We start from the raw sequence: 17,171 nt of genomic DNA, 5'->3' as shown, positions 1-17,171 counted from the left end.
TTTTTTTTTTTTTTGGTAACTGCTGTTTGGCAGTGTTCTCCATAATTACCATCTTCACGCAGTTCATGTAGGAACATGGCCGCTAATGTCTGAGCATGTGATCCACACACAGATTGTGTAAGAATGTCTCGGCACAGCTATTCATGCCTGTTGGCAAATTCCGGTTTTATGTCCGAATTTGTGTGTGTTATCATGTAATTTAGAATGTTAGAATCGTTTCCTAACAGTCACAAACTTGTTTACAGTAACGGTAAGATTTAGAATTCGGTAATATTCTGAAGAAACATTCAGAACAATGCTGTACAATAGCCTAACTATAATACTGACAAATTCGGAACAAAATAAAAAATAAAAATAACTAACCTTGGGCTCCTCTGTATATTTAGACTAAAAGATAATTACAAATAACATTTCTAACAAATCTGAATTTAATCTAAACATGAAACCAATTTTTTTGCCTAATGTGAGGTGTTGTACTGTTATGGTTTATTAGCGTAACGCTTACAGTTTTTATCAAGGAAATACAAATTGTACATGAGCTTTACAATGTCATTTTCAGGGCTAAACTGCACTGCCATAGCAACAAACATCCGGTCACTGAATTACTGAATCTCATCTGAACTAGATCAATGACTCAATCTGACTGCGTCTTGGTGACTCATGAAAGCAGCCCCCTACAGGAATGTCCCAACGGAGAGTTGTGTTCATTGTAAGATTTAACAGAATCATATTCATTTAATTCTATCGTTGCTTAATTAAACTTTACTAGTTCTAATAATTTAAAACAATTTTTATTTTTTATTTTAACATTATTTGTTTTTTTGTTTTTTTTCATCAAATTCACGCCCAGACAAAGTTTTCTTGCTCAGCGTTGATTGTGTGCCCTAAAACCCGGGGGCGCCGATAGGAGGTGCGCGCAATGACGCACATTCTGAGGAATTCTGCAGCAGCTATAAAACACCTGATGAAGCGCTTACCTGCTTATTGAGACTACGGTTAGTTAACATGGGCACTGAGTCAGAAAATAACGGCGTCCTTAAAGAGGGCTTTCTGGTGAAAAGGGTGAGACATTTGAACTTTTTTTTTTTTTTTATCTACCCATATTGACAAATGAATTCCTAATTGTTATTGGCTTATTAACAAATGATGTTAATTTTTAGGGTCATGTGGTTCAAAACTGGAAAGTTCGTTGGTTTGTACTTAAATCGGACAGACTTCTGTATTATAAATATGAGGGCGGCAAACGGGATTCCTGCCATCGAGGGACGATACCGTTGAGTGACTGCAAAATCACATGCCCTTACCTGGAGTACGAGAACAGACCGGTAAGTGATGTTTTATGCTAAATATTTGCGTAACCACAAAACTACATTACAAGTTACGATATAGTGCAGTTTTATTATCTGCTGTAAAGGAATTTAAAACAAAGTAATTGCATATCTCAATATAATTCGATAGTTGGTTATTTCCACAGTCAACAAACAAATAGTATTGAGAAGTGGCTTATCAGTTAAACCCTAAACCCAACACTGGGAGTGTCTTAGTAAGTGCTTTAAATGTTCACAGCCTCTGGCTATGCTTCATATGAATTAACCTTTCAGTATTTTGTTTTGCAATGTTCACATGCACTAGCATGACAGGAGCAAACTTTATTTCCCCCGGTAAATCTTTGCAATGTCTTTGATTTATAGTCCATGTTGTGTAACAGCTGTAATCAAACCCTGAGTGATGGAGTTTTCTGTGGCATGTTGTTTGTGCCAGTTTCATTTATACATTTTTTCTTACAAAAGACAGTGCTGCACTTATCGTCAAGAACGTAAAATGTTGGTTTAGTGCTGTGACTGAAGGCTTTTGTCATACTAACCACATTTTACACTCTGCAGTTGGTGATGAAGCTGCAGACCAGCACTTCAGAGGAGCACTTTCTGGAGGCTTGCATGAGAGAGGAACGCGACGAATGGGCTGCAGCAATTGGTGCAGTGGTACAGAACCTCAATCCACATGGTGCACTGACCACCTCCCCTTCACAAGTTAAAGGATCCACATCACTCCAGCTTCACAATGTCAACCTCAGGTAGCTTAGCTATATATGTAGTTTGTCAATATGTGAATATGTGTTTGTGATATCATATCTAAATGTGTATGTATATCAGTCAGGTGGTGGACTCCATGTATGATGTGCACAACGGTATCCGGCTGTGCAGTCATGTTGAGCAGGGCAGCTCTTACACCAACTGTTTCTCAGGTCAGATACTCAAAAACACACTGATCTTACACAATAAAGCATGAATGTACGTTATTAAAGACATTACATTCTCTCCTTAATTTTGATAAAATCCTGTTCAAATGTTTAGGAATGTCAAGATTTTAAAATGTTTTCGAAAGAAGTCTCTTGTGTTTACCAAGGCTGCATTTATTTGATCAAAATACAGAAAAACAGCAATATTTTTACCATTTACCATTTAAAATTTAATGTATATATATATATATATATATATATATATATATATATATATATATATATATATATATATAATTTTTTTTTTGCGCTTAAAATTTAATTTATTCCTGTGATGGCAAAGCTGAATTTTCAGCAGCCATGACTCCAGTTTTAGTGTCACATGATCCTTCAGAAATCACTCTAATATACTGATTTGATAGTTTTGTGTAAACTGTGATTCTTTTCAGAAATCTTTGTTGAACAGAAAGTAAAAAAGAACAGCATTTCTTTGATATACATACATATATATATATATTTTTGCAATCTAAGTCACTTTCTAGCCCCAAAATTTGTATGTGTATGATGTATAACGTGATTGCTTACCTTTTAGACACAATATCTAGTTAGTTTGTCTGTTTTTTTTCTTCTTCCAATGAGTTGCTTGTTTTTTCCTGTTTGATTCAGTGTATTTGAACCAATCTGTTGAGTGAATGATTCACTCATAAAGATAGTGACTTCTCGCCCACCTAATTGTGTAACTGTGTAAGAGTGATTCAGCATACTGACTGGCAGCCTGTCTGGAACTTGTGAACACAGACAATCAGACTGTTTTTTGTTTGTATATGTGTAGGCTCAGCAGTGGTGGACTGGCTTGTGTTTAATAAGCTGGCTTTGACCCGTGTGGAGGCAGTAACATTAGCCTCTGCACTGCTGGATGAGGCCTCCCTGCGGCCCATCGGGATAAGGAGCGCAGATGCTCTCCGTAACGCGGCTCTAGGAGAACAGTTCCTAGATGACTCCACTGCACTCTACTGCTTTGTAAGTTTCAAATCTCTTTCTTCTTGTTTTATTCTCTGTTCAGTGCTTTTTATTTATACTAGATACAAGATGTCCTGAACCAAATGGATATGATTTCTCAAACAGTCCCAAAGCTTCCACAAGCGAGGCAGTGTGAAAGCAGAGAAGTCTCGGTCTGCGGTGGAACTCAGTGGGAAAGTGGTGAAGAGAGGCTACCTGCTCAAACAGGTGAGCACTCCACTATAAGACGTTTTGAACTGAAAAGTGCTTATCTGTGATGCTAACAGTCTTTTTTTGTGTGTGTCAGGGGCACAAGGTGAAAAACTGGAAGGTGAGATTGTTTGTTCTGAGAGCGGAGCCTGGTTTCCTGCACTATTATGACCCCAGCAAGGTGAGAACGCTGACCTGCAATTCACAGACTGTATAAGTACATTTTATGCTAAAGTCTAAAGAAATCATGTGATCTTTATTTTTGGGCTGACTTTCTCAGGATGACATCACTCCGGTTGGCAGTATATCTCTGCGTTGCTGTCTGGTGTCTGCTCTGGATGATAACGGCATACCGTCAGGTGAGTCAGACTTACAACTCTTCTGTGGTAGTCTCTTCAAGTCTGATGACTACCTGTTTCACAATGAATATTTACAAAGCAATTCCAGATATTAATCAAAATTAAGTAAAGGCTTTGCCACAGACTGCAAACACTGAACAGCAATGATCTGGGTCTTGTTGTCAAGGTAGCAGTAATATTTACAGGTAAACACTATGAACACAGAAGCTAATGGTCACTTTCCTGTAATCTTCAGGGGTTAAAGGTAAAATCCAGGGGAACCTCTTTAAAATCATCACTCAGACGGACACGCACTATTACATCCAGGCGCCAACACACGAAGAGAGGATGGACTGGATCCAAGCTATTAGAAAACTGACTTAATTAGGTCATTGGTTGTATTGTTAATTTTATTGTTTTTGCTGAATTTATATTTGTCTGTCACATCTGTTTAGAAATATTGTGCTGTTTTAATAGTTGTAAATGTGGTATTTGTGTATGTGCAAAGAAAATGAATAAACAGTGTTATACAGCTAGTAACAAATAAAAAAATAAATATTAATATAAAAATGTAATAATGAAATAGGTCATACACAAGGGGCCAGCATGAGACCTCATTCAAGTCAACATATATAATATTTCCATATAAAATTCATATTTCCCCAAATCTAAAGTTTTAATATCCCTGACAAAGTCTGTATCTAATGTTTGATATAAGTTTATACATTCAGTGAATGTACTTTGAAAGCATATATGATGATCATTGTGAAATTTATTTTGTAAAATAAAAGCTACATTTGTGTAGTTGTCATCTGGCAATCATATCTTTGATGTGCATACCTGCAGTTTGGTTATGGGCCATTATCGTGTTTTTACCTGCCGACTGTTTTGTCAGGTAACAGAACTGACTTCATGTCTTTCACAGATCTGTTGGTTTGTTGCTATGGTTTAAAAACACACACTATGCCTGTGAGCATATTTCTGACAATCTCTTTCAAACATGCCCAACTACACACTTTCTCACACACACACACACACACACGTTTGTTTTTGTGAAAAGTGGGGACATCCCATAGGGGTAATGGTTTTTATACTGTACAAACTGTATGTGCTATTGCCCTACACCAACCCTACACCTAACCCTATGCCTTACAGGAAACTTTGTGCTATTTCAGATTTTCAATACACTCCATTCTGTGTGATTTATCAGCGTTTTGAAAAGTGGGGACATGGGGTAATGTCCTGAAAAGTCACCTTCTCCTTGTAATACCTATGTCATACCCTTGTCATTATACAAATTTATGTCCTCATTTGTTACAAAAATGCGTGCACACACACACACACAGTCTGCTATATGTGGTTTACGGGGACTCTCCATAGGTGTAATGGTTTTTATACTGTACAAACTGCATGTGCTATAGCCCAACACCTAAACCTACCCCTTACAGGAAACTACTGGCAATTTTTTAATTTCATTTAAAAAAAAAAGTTTTTTAAGCCTTTTGTTTTACGGGGACACAGGAAGTGTCCTCATAAACCATGTTTACGTTGTAGTACCCATGTCATTATACACATTTGTGTCCTCGTAAACCATATATACCAGTACACACACACACACACACACACATTAAATAACCTAAATAATCAGGTCTTCTTACAAATTCTTTAAGAAAAATTTACTGTTTACAGTACATATTGCAATTATTAGATGTTAAAAGACATTCAAGTAGACCTTGCTTTTAATACATGCTTCATTTGCAGCATTAAGTGTGTAGGTTGACAGCACCAAGTACAGGCTTCAGATGGACTTTGAGTCCTTTTTCTTCAAACCAATACAATCGCAGGGAATTGCATTTTAAAGTGAACATTCGGGTGTCAGTTATGAATCCTTAGGTTCCTAATGCCATCAAAACTGTTCTACAGTACATTCAAATGAACACAGGATAAACAAAAAATGTTTCACTTATAATTCTCAGTTATTCTGCTCTGTTGGAATGATTTAACTAATTTTTTAGACAGGCAAACAAAAAACATTCCTGTATCTCAAACTCTAGAGAATGTCTATCAACGTCAAGATTATGGGTTTGATTAAGAGAATGCAGGAACTGATGTATACCTTGAATGCAATGTAAGTTGCTTTGGATAAAAGCATCTGCCAAATGTGTAAATGCAAGTGAATTTGAAATACAACAATTACTGCTACAAAAACACCCAAAGTTCTCTACTGTATATTTGCATCTAATGGAACAAATGAAGGCACTTTTGCTTCTGTATCAAAGAGCCAAAGAAACAAAATTTCTAATCAAAAGCAAACAAAAAAGATAGTACATTATGTATTATAAAAACTATGTGAAAGAAATCTTCTGTCTGAGCTAGTTTATAGAAAATCGTTCTTAATTAGAATTTTTATGCTATCTGGATTGATTAAAGCTGGTTGCACGTGAGGTAACACAGCTTCTTCAGAGATTCCAAACAAACGCAAAACCATTTCAAACTGAACAGCCTCATTTGCCACTACAAATAAAAATCACTGGAGAAACTTTACAAAACGGCCAATTAGCCTACCAAAACAAACACATACCCAACTGAATTGAGCTCTAAATATTTTAAATGAACTGAGGGAGTTCTGGAACTTTAAGACAATTGTGTACAGTACGCTCAGGATTCTAAAACCTCAGCTAAGCTGCTTCTATGAAAAGTCTATGTCATCATGGCAGACAATTCTTCGCTTGCTCAAGCCACTTTGGTGAGCTGTAGGTCTCCATGGACTCTGAGAGCAGTGAGAGATGCGAGCTGAGTCAGTCTGTGAGTGAAACCACACAACGGCTGCCCATCCACCAGAATACGGAACTGCTGGTGCTCGCACACAATCTCCATCTGAGAGTGACAGAAGAGAGAAACAACATTATTGTGACAGAATGGTGGGACATTACCAGCTGTGATCACAACCTCCAAACACACAACCTCTTTACCTTAAAGGATTCTCCTGGAGCAAAGGGGAAGAAAGACAGGGCGGTTTCTGAAGCGCCCCACTTTCCTGACAGACGAGCGTTACGAAGCACAGCCTTTTCTGAAAAGTTCACCTTCAACTCTAGACCCACATCACCCTCGATTTCCTCATCCCCCTCTCCTTTAGATTGGCATGCCACTAACACTACCATACTAAAGAGACAGACAGAAAAAGATTTTTAACATCAGTTTAAAAACAAGCATCATTTTAACAGACCATGTCAATTCTGGAATCTGAGACACTCCAGATCAAACCACATTATGAACCAGCAGTTTCTGGGTAACCCTTAGTTGCCAAATATGGCCAGAATTGTCCAATCTGTTTTTTTTCCCCCTTCTTTTTCCCCCCAGATCAGGGTGGCTAATCCTTCATGGGAATTGACCTTTTTCCCACACTGGCAAAACAGAAGTGGACAACAACAGCTGGAAAACCAAATGTAATGCACTGTAAAAAATGTTAGTCATTTTAATTGAAAACAAATGTAAAAACGTTACAGTAAAAACCCATAAACACTATATATATATATATATAAACTTTAAGTTACCAGACAATATAATTTTACAGTGTGTTTTTAGAAGTAAAAAGAATAGATTTACGTAATTTGTTGAGAAAATTTGTATTCCCTATCGAAATTCCATGCTCAAACATCTTATTTATTTTAATAACATCATTTTATTTTAATAAGTTAGCTACTTCTTATCTTCGTTATACACTGTAAAAAGTGTTAATAAAATTATTTCAATGTTTACATTTTTAAGTTAGCACTTTTTTCATGCATGTGGCTACATTGTGTAGTACACACTGTATAGACAAAAGTATCGGGACACCCCCATCTAATAAACAAGTTTGACTTAGTCATTTCCATGAGTACAAATCTTAACGTTAAAGCATATAATGAATTGTGTGCTTCCAATTTTTTAGTCACACACACACACACACACACACAAACACACACACACACAGAGAGATACACATACGTGGTATGGCAATTAAATGGGTGTTTTCTCACATGCATTTAAAATGAGTTCTATGTGTAGTGTTCTCTGTTGGCACCCATGTTTTCTTTTGCTCCTGTGTGAACTCGAGGCGTTAAAACGGATTAATCCCCCATACAACTGGCTCATTGTGTTACCGCAGTGAAGGCGCGTCTCATCCTCAATGAACCGAGTCATTCAGGATGTGCTGATGTGACAGTGGACAAATGAACGCAAGTGTTGGCGAAGGCACAGACAGGTGTGTCTGATACGAACCTTTTGGGCTGCTTGTGAACAATACCCATCACTACCAGCCTCATGGTCGGCCGTAGACCCCCTTTGATCTCCCCAACATAGTCCTCCTCCTGCAGGAATAGTGCTTTACCGTCATTCAAATATCTAATGCTATAGTCAGGCAAAATACGAAAGATTATTTATTATTTGCACTGATTTAATATAATCACGATATCTTAAACCTATCGCTGCAAGACATCCTTTTCACAATTTACAGTTTATTTTAATATTCAAATTATATATAAATATGTAAATGACCGATTCGTTTAATTTATAAATGTAGCAGTCTCAAATATTGGCTATATGACATATTTATCAGTCAAACATACCAGTCCAGTGAGTAGGCTACCACCCTGTGCCAGCACAATCAATCAATCTCTGTGGCGGATAAACTCTAAAATCATTGTCATTATACTTACGTTTCGGATGTTCCCCTTATCTGTCATGCTTTTCTCTGTCGCGAAAGGTTTTAGTTTAGTCGTGCAGGTGTTGCGTTTCAAGCGCGAGGACAATAGCTGTCACGCACGGAATTGATCATCGCAGTGCGCGAGACCGGCGTCGAATCCGCGAACCCCGCCTCGCGCCACTGCGTTGCCATAGTAACCATCACAGGCAGGGAGTGATGATGACAAAAATACAGTAGTGACTTCAGCACATATCAAAATGAATTAACGAATCTCTGCTCGTTATTATAACATATACCAAGCCTCGTGATTCCAGAAATACGCTAGCCTACACCAACCAGGTAAGTTTTGAATTCTTTATTTGAATAACTTTAATTACTAGGCGCAAATTATACCAAGATAAACCCTAATTCACTTGGGAGTAAGCTTATATAATGGTGGAATCACAAACACGGACAACACACTCAAGAGACGTAATTAGCTCCAAAGTCCCAGCAGGTGTTTCACATTCCCATCTAACCAGTCCGGCACTTTGTTTCTGCAATATGTTTTTACCTCCCAGAGAGAGTTTCCAAGGTTTATAAACCGCAAATTGCTGATCAGGTTTCCTAGTGTCATTCTCACGTTTTTTTTTTTTTTTGTCCACAATAATAGCATGTCAGCATTTTTAATTCTGACTGTTATTACAATTTACATTTCTCAATTCAAATTAAAATAATTTGATCTTGCCAAACAATTGTGGCATCAACCCAAATAATCTGTAGTGCTTCAACAGAAACAATAAAATATTTACGATTTAAGACCTTCAAGACGATATTTACTGACTGTTAAGACATTCATTGTTTAAATAAAATAAAATCACAGAATAACTATGAATGAAACATGCGCACTTTACATCTGCCTAAAGCCAGGTCACTAACAATCAAAAACATTTTCATAATAAATCCAAAAGATTTTAGGTCACAACAATCATCTTCCAAAAAATTAACTACAGATATAATACTGCGGGAGAAATAAAATGTTTTTTTTTGTTGTTTTTTGTTTTTTAATCCTTTATCACAAACGACTGTGATTGGCTCATCTATCCAACGCTGAGAAAAGTATCAGGTATCACTTGACTACATCAGCAATCGCAGTAAAGTTATTTCCATCTAAATAATGACTAGCAATTTAATTGTCACCAAAAAGAAGTATTGTTATTTAATTAGAAGCCCAGCCCATTGATCCACAGTTTCATTGCATTTGCCATTCCTACCCCACTTTCATTTCTATTGTTTTGACCCTTGAACTGACAGCTCCTGGATCAGCTGATTGAGTCACATGACTCGGCTCTCATGGCCACACACAGCTGATGGCAAGCGCTTTTGAACGCGCTGTTCTCTAGTCTGAGATATAAAGGACGATCTCAAATCGTGAGTGCTAATTTAATCATTTATTAATTCTTGTACATAAGCGTAAAACGATATACTGACATTTGACAGTGTAGCCAATTTGCTCTCTTCCAAACTATTTTAAGTGGGCAGTGTTTGTTGTTTTGCTGTCATCATTTCACTTTTAAGAGCTGTTACATAAACCAAAGTTTAAATCACACTAATCGCAATGTAAATACGTTATGGAAGTCGTTAACAGCCTAAATCCAAGAAATGCTGACATCAATTCTGTAACTTTTTCTGCTTAAGAATAGTTTTTAACCTTATTAACCGGTTCTGATCTTCTCACTTGAAGTCTGTACATTTTTGTTGGCTTTGGATTTAGTATTATTATATCTTATCATTATTATTTTATTAAAAGTAAATGCTTTTCTGGATCTTTGCAAAAATGTGGGCATACATTCTGATTTTGATTTGATCTCACTTATGAGATGGTTACAAAACCGCTCATAATTTTTTCTTTCAATTTCCATCCCCTCCTATCTACTTTAGATGTGGAATACTTCATAGCACATCTGAGGCCAGAAATCTTTCCGTGGACCTCAGCAGACTGCTGAATCAAAGCGGACAGTCTATCATGCATCCGTTTGGCCGTGAAGAAGAGACCTCCAGACGCGAGCTCTTCGGCTTCTTCACGCGGTGTTTGACGCGCGGTGAGTGGGAGCTCGCGGCAGCCTGCGTGGGTCAGCTCGGCGATGCGAGCGGAGATGACCCCCATGGCCCACACAACATTGTTAAAGCCATCGTTACCCACCCATACCCGCTCAGGTGAGTGACCCTGACAGGGATAAACTACAGGAATGCTCATTAAAGTCATAAACGACATGAACCAATGCCGAGAACAATAATGTAATCAAATCCATTTGCTTTTTTTGGATAGTGGTTACAATAGTTACAGTAACTTTTGGTGGAAACTGTGATACTTAACATTTCATTATAAGAGGTACTTACAATTTCATTATGTTGAGGGTTCAAGAGGCTAAAGTTAAGATATTTTTGGAAACACATCTGTTTTTCTTTTGTTTATACCTAGGTGGGAAACAGTGGGCAGCCCTCACAGACTGGCCTGGTATTGGCTTCAAGTTCTGGAAAAACAGGCTAAAATAAAGGTGTGTGTTTTCCGCTGGATATAATTTTTCATGGATGCTTCATGTAGGAAGCATTCATCACTTTTATCAGTAATTATTTTTCCTGATGCAGATTATGGTTTCCTTTTCTGCAGGTTAGTGGGTCTGTGAAGAGAGAACTGGAGTTCATGTTACTTCTAGAGGAACTTGGAGATGTGCCACTGTCTGTGCTTAAGGTATGACAAATTCCAACTACTGTATGTTGATTTCAAGTGTGTAGCATATAAAGTAAGATAGTGCTGACACTGTTTTATGGCTTTTTATTGACAAACCTCAGATTATTTCCTTTGCTTTCAACTCTGATAAGGTTCTACTCTATCAGTCACTGTTATGCACGTGTGCACAGTTGAGCAAGACATGCAGTATAATAACATTTTATTTTTGCACTCTTTTTTTTCCATTCTGACAAATATTGCATCCCTTTTCCTTGTAAAAAAAAATCTTCATTTTGCAATAGACTCTTTTTAATTGACATTATCTTTAGTTAAGTGATGTATGAAGTCCGTTCAATCAAGATTTGCGTTTGCCTTAAGCAAAAATCCAAATTGGAATGGAATCCTATTGAAATTATTTTGCCCTTGAAATTTCGCAAAACAATGGTAAATGTAATTGCACCTTAAGGCAAATTTGCTTGTATGCTTTGTGGAAATTTCAGTTATTTCTTTTACTGATTTGTTTATCATCTCTTTGACAGCCTCTATAGACATGATGTGCGTGTCCTGAAAGATTTATACACTATCACTAAAAGTCATATGTTTGTTTTAAATTATATGAATTTTAAATCACATATTTATTTTTTTCAAATGTGCTCTCATAATATTTAATCAAAAATATTAATGTGCCGCCCCTTACAACAACTTTTCTTCTCTGTAACTATCTCAGCAATTAACAAATGACAGCAATCCAACAATCCAATCAATTCTACAAAATCAAGTGTCATCTTACATTTTTTTCACATTTGAAGTTATTTCACTCAGATATACATCACAATAAAGAAGAAACAATGATCACAATTTGTGTTTCATGCCGTCTTTACTTTGCTCTATATCTTCCATAGGAGCTGCATGAAGCCTTCCTGTACTCTGAGGAAGTAAAGGGAAAGATTCCAGGTGATTCCACCCCTCCACTGAGCGCTGCTGTTCTATCCTGCCTCCGTTCTCTTTTAAACCGCCAGCAGCCGCGGCTCTGCCACTCTCTCATCAGCTTCCTTCAGCACTCAGGCCACTCCAGAGACCACGCCTTACAGGATGTCTTCATCCAGCATCTCACAGAGCGAGTGAACGTGCCTGTGGAAGAGAGGAACGAGAAATGGGTGGAAGAGGTGTGTTCAGCGCTGGCCTTAGCACCATGGGGGCCAGAGAGGTCAAATGCTCAGCTAGAGACCCTGTGGAAGGGTTTGTGGTCGGCTAGAGAAGGGCCCATGACAGAGGAGAGAATTCTGGGATGTCTGCTGAGGCCCCAGGGTCAGGCTCTGTTGACGTCATACAGCTCCACAGCACTCAGACTGCTCAAAGAGAAACTGCTAAGAGAGGCTCCACATACACAGGGTGAGTCAATTAAGTTGACTGTGATCATACAGACAATCAGGTGCGGAATCACATTTTGTTTCTGTAATAATCTGTCATTTTTTTTCCTATGAATCTTGAAGCCAAATACTGACATTGAAATGCTAGTAATATATTTGTCTGTTTTGTTAATGAACAATGTACTGCGCAATATTTTTTTAGGAAACTATAATACATTTTTTACAATTTTTTTTTTTAGGATTCTTTGAGTAGAAAGTTCGGAAGAACAGCATTTATTTGGAATACATTTTTTGTGACATTATAAATGTCTTGATGGTATTGTATCTGGAAACAAAAACTAGAGCAACTGTAGGTCAACAGTAATTTAAAGTCTTAAAAGGCAAATCTGAGCCACCATAAATATTGATTCCAATGTATATTTTGTGTTTTAAGGAAGTGAAGGAGGTTGTTACTGGTGTGTGTACCACCTCCTTTACTTTGACTTTTCACACTTCTGCTCATGTGGTCATAGTTCCCTCCCAAACCATGTTCAGTTGTCACACCATTTGCATGTGATCTTTTTTTTTTAAGCAGACATCATTGTGTTGTTGCTTGTCAAAACCTCATCTCTATTTCCCTCTAGTTGACTTGCCTGATCTGGAAAGGGTCATGTTTGGCTTGTGCTGTCATGGTGACAAGCGTTTGGTGTGGAAAGCCATTTACTTTGAGTGTTTGAGCACTGGAAAGCACTTTCTGGAGCAGGTCTTGGTAGGTGCAAACAGAGGCCAATAAATAAGTGAATGTGTGAATTGAAATCGTTTCATTAATTTAAAAACAACATTTATAAAAGTGTATAGATGAAAGCAACACAATTTTTCCTGTAGTTTTATAATTGCAGTGATACATCCTTGTTGTTTGCAGCTTACTGGTTTAGATCTCATAAAGCGAGAGGAGTTTACCAAACTGGAAACACTATTGCAGGCTGAGTTTCAGCCTTTGTCCCGCCTCTTGTTGTTGTTGGGCTGGATGCATTGTCAAAGCCTGGATTCTGCCAAAACCCTTTTAAGAGTCCTGCATAACCAACAGGTTAGTAGTCAAATACAGTCTATGACTGTCAGTACAAAGTCACATCCCCTCTGCAGCTTATTCTAGTCAAGAATGACTCACCAAGACTTTTTTTTTTAGGTGCTTAAAAATAATAGATTGGTTATAGTTGTACAGAAATGTTGGCCTATAACCAGCTATACAATAAACACCAACAAAGCATTTGTTGTATTATCAACCCAGTACTTTGTAAACATAACATTGTCAAAAATCACCGTGGATAGATAGTCTGGAAATGGCAATTTCAGGTAGATTTAGCCATTTTTGTGTTTTTAAATAATAGACTTTCAATTACTGAAAGATTTTATATAATAAACCTAATGTTACAAGAAAGTTTTTTTTGTTGTCTAATAGGGGCCATGCATGCTCAGTATAGTTAATGTTCAGTGTGAACAGTCTAATTTTTGAAGTCCATATTTAGTTAAAAAATCCCCTCCAGCTAAGGTGTGATCTTGACTTGAGCATTTCTAAAATGTGACATGTTTGCTTATGAAACACTCATGAGGTGTACGCCTTAATTAGCTTGAGTCTATTAGATATAGTAGATGACATTCCGAAGAAAAGTGATCTTTTGTCCCCATTTTAAAGCTGTGGGCCAGAGTTGACCCAATTTTTGTAGATCGTGTGTGTATATACATATGTATATATACACACATACATACATATATATATATATAACATAAAATTCCACATTAGTAAGTGTGAATGTAAATGAATAAATGACTACTTTCTTTCTTTATCTCTATCTCTCTGTAGCCCCAGACAAATGATTCAGTATTGAGTGAGTTAGCCTGCACTCTGTCCTCTCAACTTGGTGTGCTGGAATGGTGCAACCAGAACAACCCGTGAGTTAAAACACAGTTGTATGCTTTCTTTTTTGTGAAAAGGTTGATTTAACCTAATGAATATATATTATATATATTATTATTATATTATAACCTACCATGAAGTCTTGTGCTCACCAAAGCTGCATTTATTTGATCAAAAATACAGTAAAAAGCATTGTACAAATATTATTACCATTTAAAATAACTGTTTTCTGTTTTAATTTTATGTATTCTTGTGATGGCAAAAAAAATCTTACAATCCCCAGACTTTTGAATGGTAGTGGTGTATATGTTTGTTTATTTACTGGTATGCATACTTGTACAGAGAGATATCCCATGATGCCTTGCTGAGTCACTTACACATGCTGGACCATCACTCTGCCCTGTATGTGCTGTACTCCCTGACACCCCTCGCCAAATATGAGGAACACAGAGTTCTGGAACTGCTGCAAAGAACAGGTATAAGACACAGCGGGGTACATTTGAATTCACACAGATCTGCAGAAACTTTAAATCTTTGTTCTACATTTGTAGAAGATCCTTCATTAGTGGACTCACCCAGCAGCTCTGTCCAGCGAAACATCACTCTGTTTCGAGGCTTCTGTGCCATGAAGTATGCCCTCTATGCCATCTGTTTGAACGCACACATGCACACCGGCTGCCTGGACTGTGAGCCACTGCATCAGCAGCAGACAGAGGCGGGTCAGGGGGAGGAGCCAACCGAAGGTGACAGTGCTGCTGATCTTGATAATAAACTAGTTAAAAACTTTTTGAGTGAATTTAACATGATCCTTTCATTTAAATGTCACAATAAGCGAGCAAAAATATCATCATCTAGTATTTCCTATTCCTATTTCATAGTTTTGATGAATTCATTGTTCTAAAATGTGGAAAATAGTGAAAATAAAGATCGAATAGGTGTGTCCCACCTTTTTACTTGTGTATAATTTATTTTTGTATTTTTATTGCATTAATTTAAAAATTTTTTAATGCAGTAACAAACAGGCACCATAGCGTTATATTTTTTTAATGGTTTTGATAATTTGCTAAATGCCATAGTGATGCCATGAATTTGGTAATAATTACATCACCATTGTATACATCACTGTAGCATGGTACCCCTTTTTACAAGGGAAACTTTTCCTGTAAATGTGTATGGCAAAGTTTAAATAAATGTGATAACATAGTTTACCTTTCATTCTTTACTCTTCCCAGGATGCTCTGATCTATTCCAGCACTACCTATCAGAATGTCAGCTGTACCTGGAAGCTGTTCCGGCATTATTCCGTTTGGAACTCTTGGAGAACATTTTCTCCCTCCTCTTCCTTTCTGACTCTGACTTCAGCCCACAATCAGATCAGATCAGCACTGCCACAGAAACCCAACCAGACACAAACACAGAGGAAATGAAACCAAACAGTGCTATAAGTATGAGCAAGGCTGAGAGCATCTTAAGTGCAGAAAAGGAAGATGGAAAGATGGAGGAATTGAGAGAAGAGATCCAAAGTAGAGATTTTGATCAGATGAACCCTGAGCTGGGTCACCTGATGTCAGGGTGTCGGGGGTTTCTGGTGGATTTGAGTGTTATGGAGGGGATTCTGCGGCTGGTGAAGGAGGGCTTGGAGGGTGTGTGTGGGGTCGGGCAGGAGGATGGCAGGGCGCTTGCGGCCGATGTGGAGTTGGCAGAGAGTCTAGGATGTTCTGTTACAGTGGAAACATTCAGCGCCCGGTTACAGAGATTGTCTAAATACACGGCAGAAGCCCAGTGGAGATTGCAGATTGTTACTAGCAACCATGACAATGGCAATGGTGAGAAATGTGATGTAGTATTTTGATATCCATGTTGCAAGGGTTTAATATAAATATACTACCATTCAAAAGTTTGGGGTCATTTTTTTTTTTTTTTCAGCAAGGATACATAAAAATTATCAAAAGTGACAGTAAAGATATTTATAATGTTACAAAACTTTCTATTTATCAAAGATCCTAAAAAAGTATGACAGCTTCCACAAAAATATTAAGCAGCACAACTGTCAATAATAATAAATGTTTCTTAAGCACCCAATCAGCATATTACAATGATTTCAGAAGGATCATGTGACACTGAATACTGCAGTAATGGCTGCTGAAAATTCAGCTTTGCCATTGCAGGAATAAATTACATTCTAGAAAACTGTTATTTTAAATTGTAGTAATAATAATATAATATTTTATAGTATTTTTAATCAAATAAAAATCTTACTAACCCCAAATTTGTGAACAGTAAAACACTCCATTAATGTATGTGTGTGTGTGTGTTTGTTTATAGATGGCTTGTACCTCCCATCTCCACTCCCCAGTCCGGCACTTCCCCTGAAACGCCAGGGCAGTGGCAGCAGCAGTTCAGGTGTTCGGAGGAAGAGAAGAAACCATCGGCACCGCTCTGAACGTCAAGCCTCATCTGAACGACAGAATGGGGAGGTCAGCACCAGCACCTCAGGTCAGTGTACACACCTACTAAAACTTCGTCCCACATCCTGGCTAAACACTCACATTGATCATTGCTTGTTCTGCAGATGGTGGGGTGTGTGCTGGGGCTGTGTGCCGCGGGAGTGAAGTGTGTCCGTGTGGTGGACCCCACAACTGGCTGATTCCTGCGATGCTCTCCCCACCTGAGTCTCTCCTCATCGCCTGCATACGCAGAGGCAACTACATAGAGGCCCAGCAGGTG

At 37.8% G+C, this 17,171-nt stretch overlaps 3 protein-coding genes across 9 annotated transcripts in view; 2 read left to right on the top strand and 1 right to left on the bottom strand.

The window, feature by feature from the left end:
• The first annotated feature begins 8 nt into the window (after positions 1–8).
• On the top strand, positions 9–4,571 carry plek2 (pleckstrin 2). 2 transcript variants are annotated; one of them, XM_058794762.1, is made up of 11 exons: positions 9–117; positions 560–709; positions 851–1,062; positions 1,161–1,325; positions 1,884–2,074; positions 2,154–2,245; positions 3,072–3,259; positions 3,365–3,466; positions 3,546–3,629; positions 3,729–3,807; positions 4,043–4,571. In XM_058794762.1, the coding sequence occupies exons 3-11, from the start codon at positions 1,006–1,008 to the stop codon at positions 4,168–4,170; spliced, it is 1,086 nt and encodes a 361-aa protein (XP_058650745.1). In that variant the 5' UTR covers positions 9–117; positions 560–709; positions 851–1,005; the 3' UTR covers positions 4,171–4,571. The 2 variants fall into 2 exon arrangements, with proteins under 2 accessions (XP_058650745.1, XP_058650746.1); XM_058794763.1 differs by having other exon boundaries at positions 26–117; positions 626–709.
• A 953-nt stretch (positions 4,572–5,524) lies between these two features.
• si:ch211-10a23.2 (Galectin-related protein A-like) lies at positions 5,525–8,621 on the bottom strand. Of its 2 annotated transcripts, none has more exons than XM_058795555.1 (4): positions 8,484–8,621; positions 8,047–8,135; positions 6,759–6,948; positions 5,525–6,663 (listed from the first exon to the last, which is right to left on the bottom strand). In XM_058795555.1, exons 1-4 carry the CDS (start codon positions 8,508–8,510, stop codon positions 6,520–6,522), a joined length of 450 nt encoding a protein of 149 aa, XP_058651538.1. In that variant the 5' UTR covers positions 8,511–8,621; the 3' UTR covers positions 5,525–6,519. The 2 variants fall into 2 exon arrangements, with proteins under 2 accessions (XP_058651538.1, XP_058651539.1); XM_058795556.1 differs by having other exon boundaries at positions 8,047–8,175; positions 8,484–8,587.
• Positions 8,568–17,171, top strand: part of zfyve26 (zinc finger, FYVE domain containing 26) — a 30,393-nt gene continuing 21,789 nt past the window's right edge. For 4 of the 5 annotated variants that reach the window (XM_058795552.1, XM_058795551.1, XM_058795553.1 and 1 more), the window contains exons 1-13: positions 9,775–9,880; positions 10,391–10,666; positions 10,932–11,007; positions 11,121–11,201; positions 12,083–12,572; positions 13,174–13,298; positions 13,452–13,616; positions 14,391–14,479; positions 14,787–14,920; positions 14,996–15,187; positions 15,677–16,270; positions 16,770–16,940; positions 17,017–17,168. In XM_058795552.1, the coding sequence (XP_058651535.1) occupies positions 10,476–10,666; positions 10,932–11,007; positions 11,121–11,201; positions 12,083–12,572; positions 13,174–13,298; positions 13,452–13,616; positions 14,391–14,479; positions 14,787–14,920; positions 14,996–15,187; positions 15,677–16,270; positions 16,770–16,940; positions 17,017–17,168 (2,460 nt within the window). In that variant the 5' untranslated portion in view covers positions 9,775–9,880; positions 10,391–10,475. Of the gene's footprint in view, positions 8,810–9,774; positions 9,881–10,390; positions 10,667–10,931; positions 11,008–11,120; positions 11,202–12,082; positions 12,573–13,173; positions 13,299–13,451; positions 13,617–14,390; positions 14,480–14,786; positions 14,921–14,995; positions 15,188–15,676; positions 16,271–16,769; positions 16,941–17,016; positions 17,169–17,171 lie in introns of those variants that run through there. The other variant, XM_058795550.1, reaches the window with a different exon arrangement.

This window comes from Onychostoma macrolepis, chromosome 13 (genome assembly GCF_012432095.1).
Source record: "Onychostoma macrolepis isolate SWU-2019 chromosome 13, ASM1243209v1, whole genome shotgun sequence".
Lineage (NCBI taxonomy): Eukaryota > Metazoa > Chordata > Actinopteri > Cypriniformes > Cyprinidae > Onychostoma > Onychostoma macrolepis.
The sequence above is the reverse complement of the archived record's forward strand: the minus strand, read 5'-3'. Positions and strand labels throughout refer to the sequence as shown.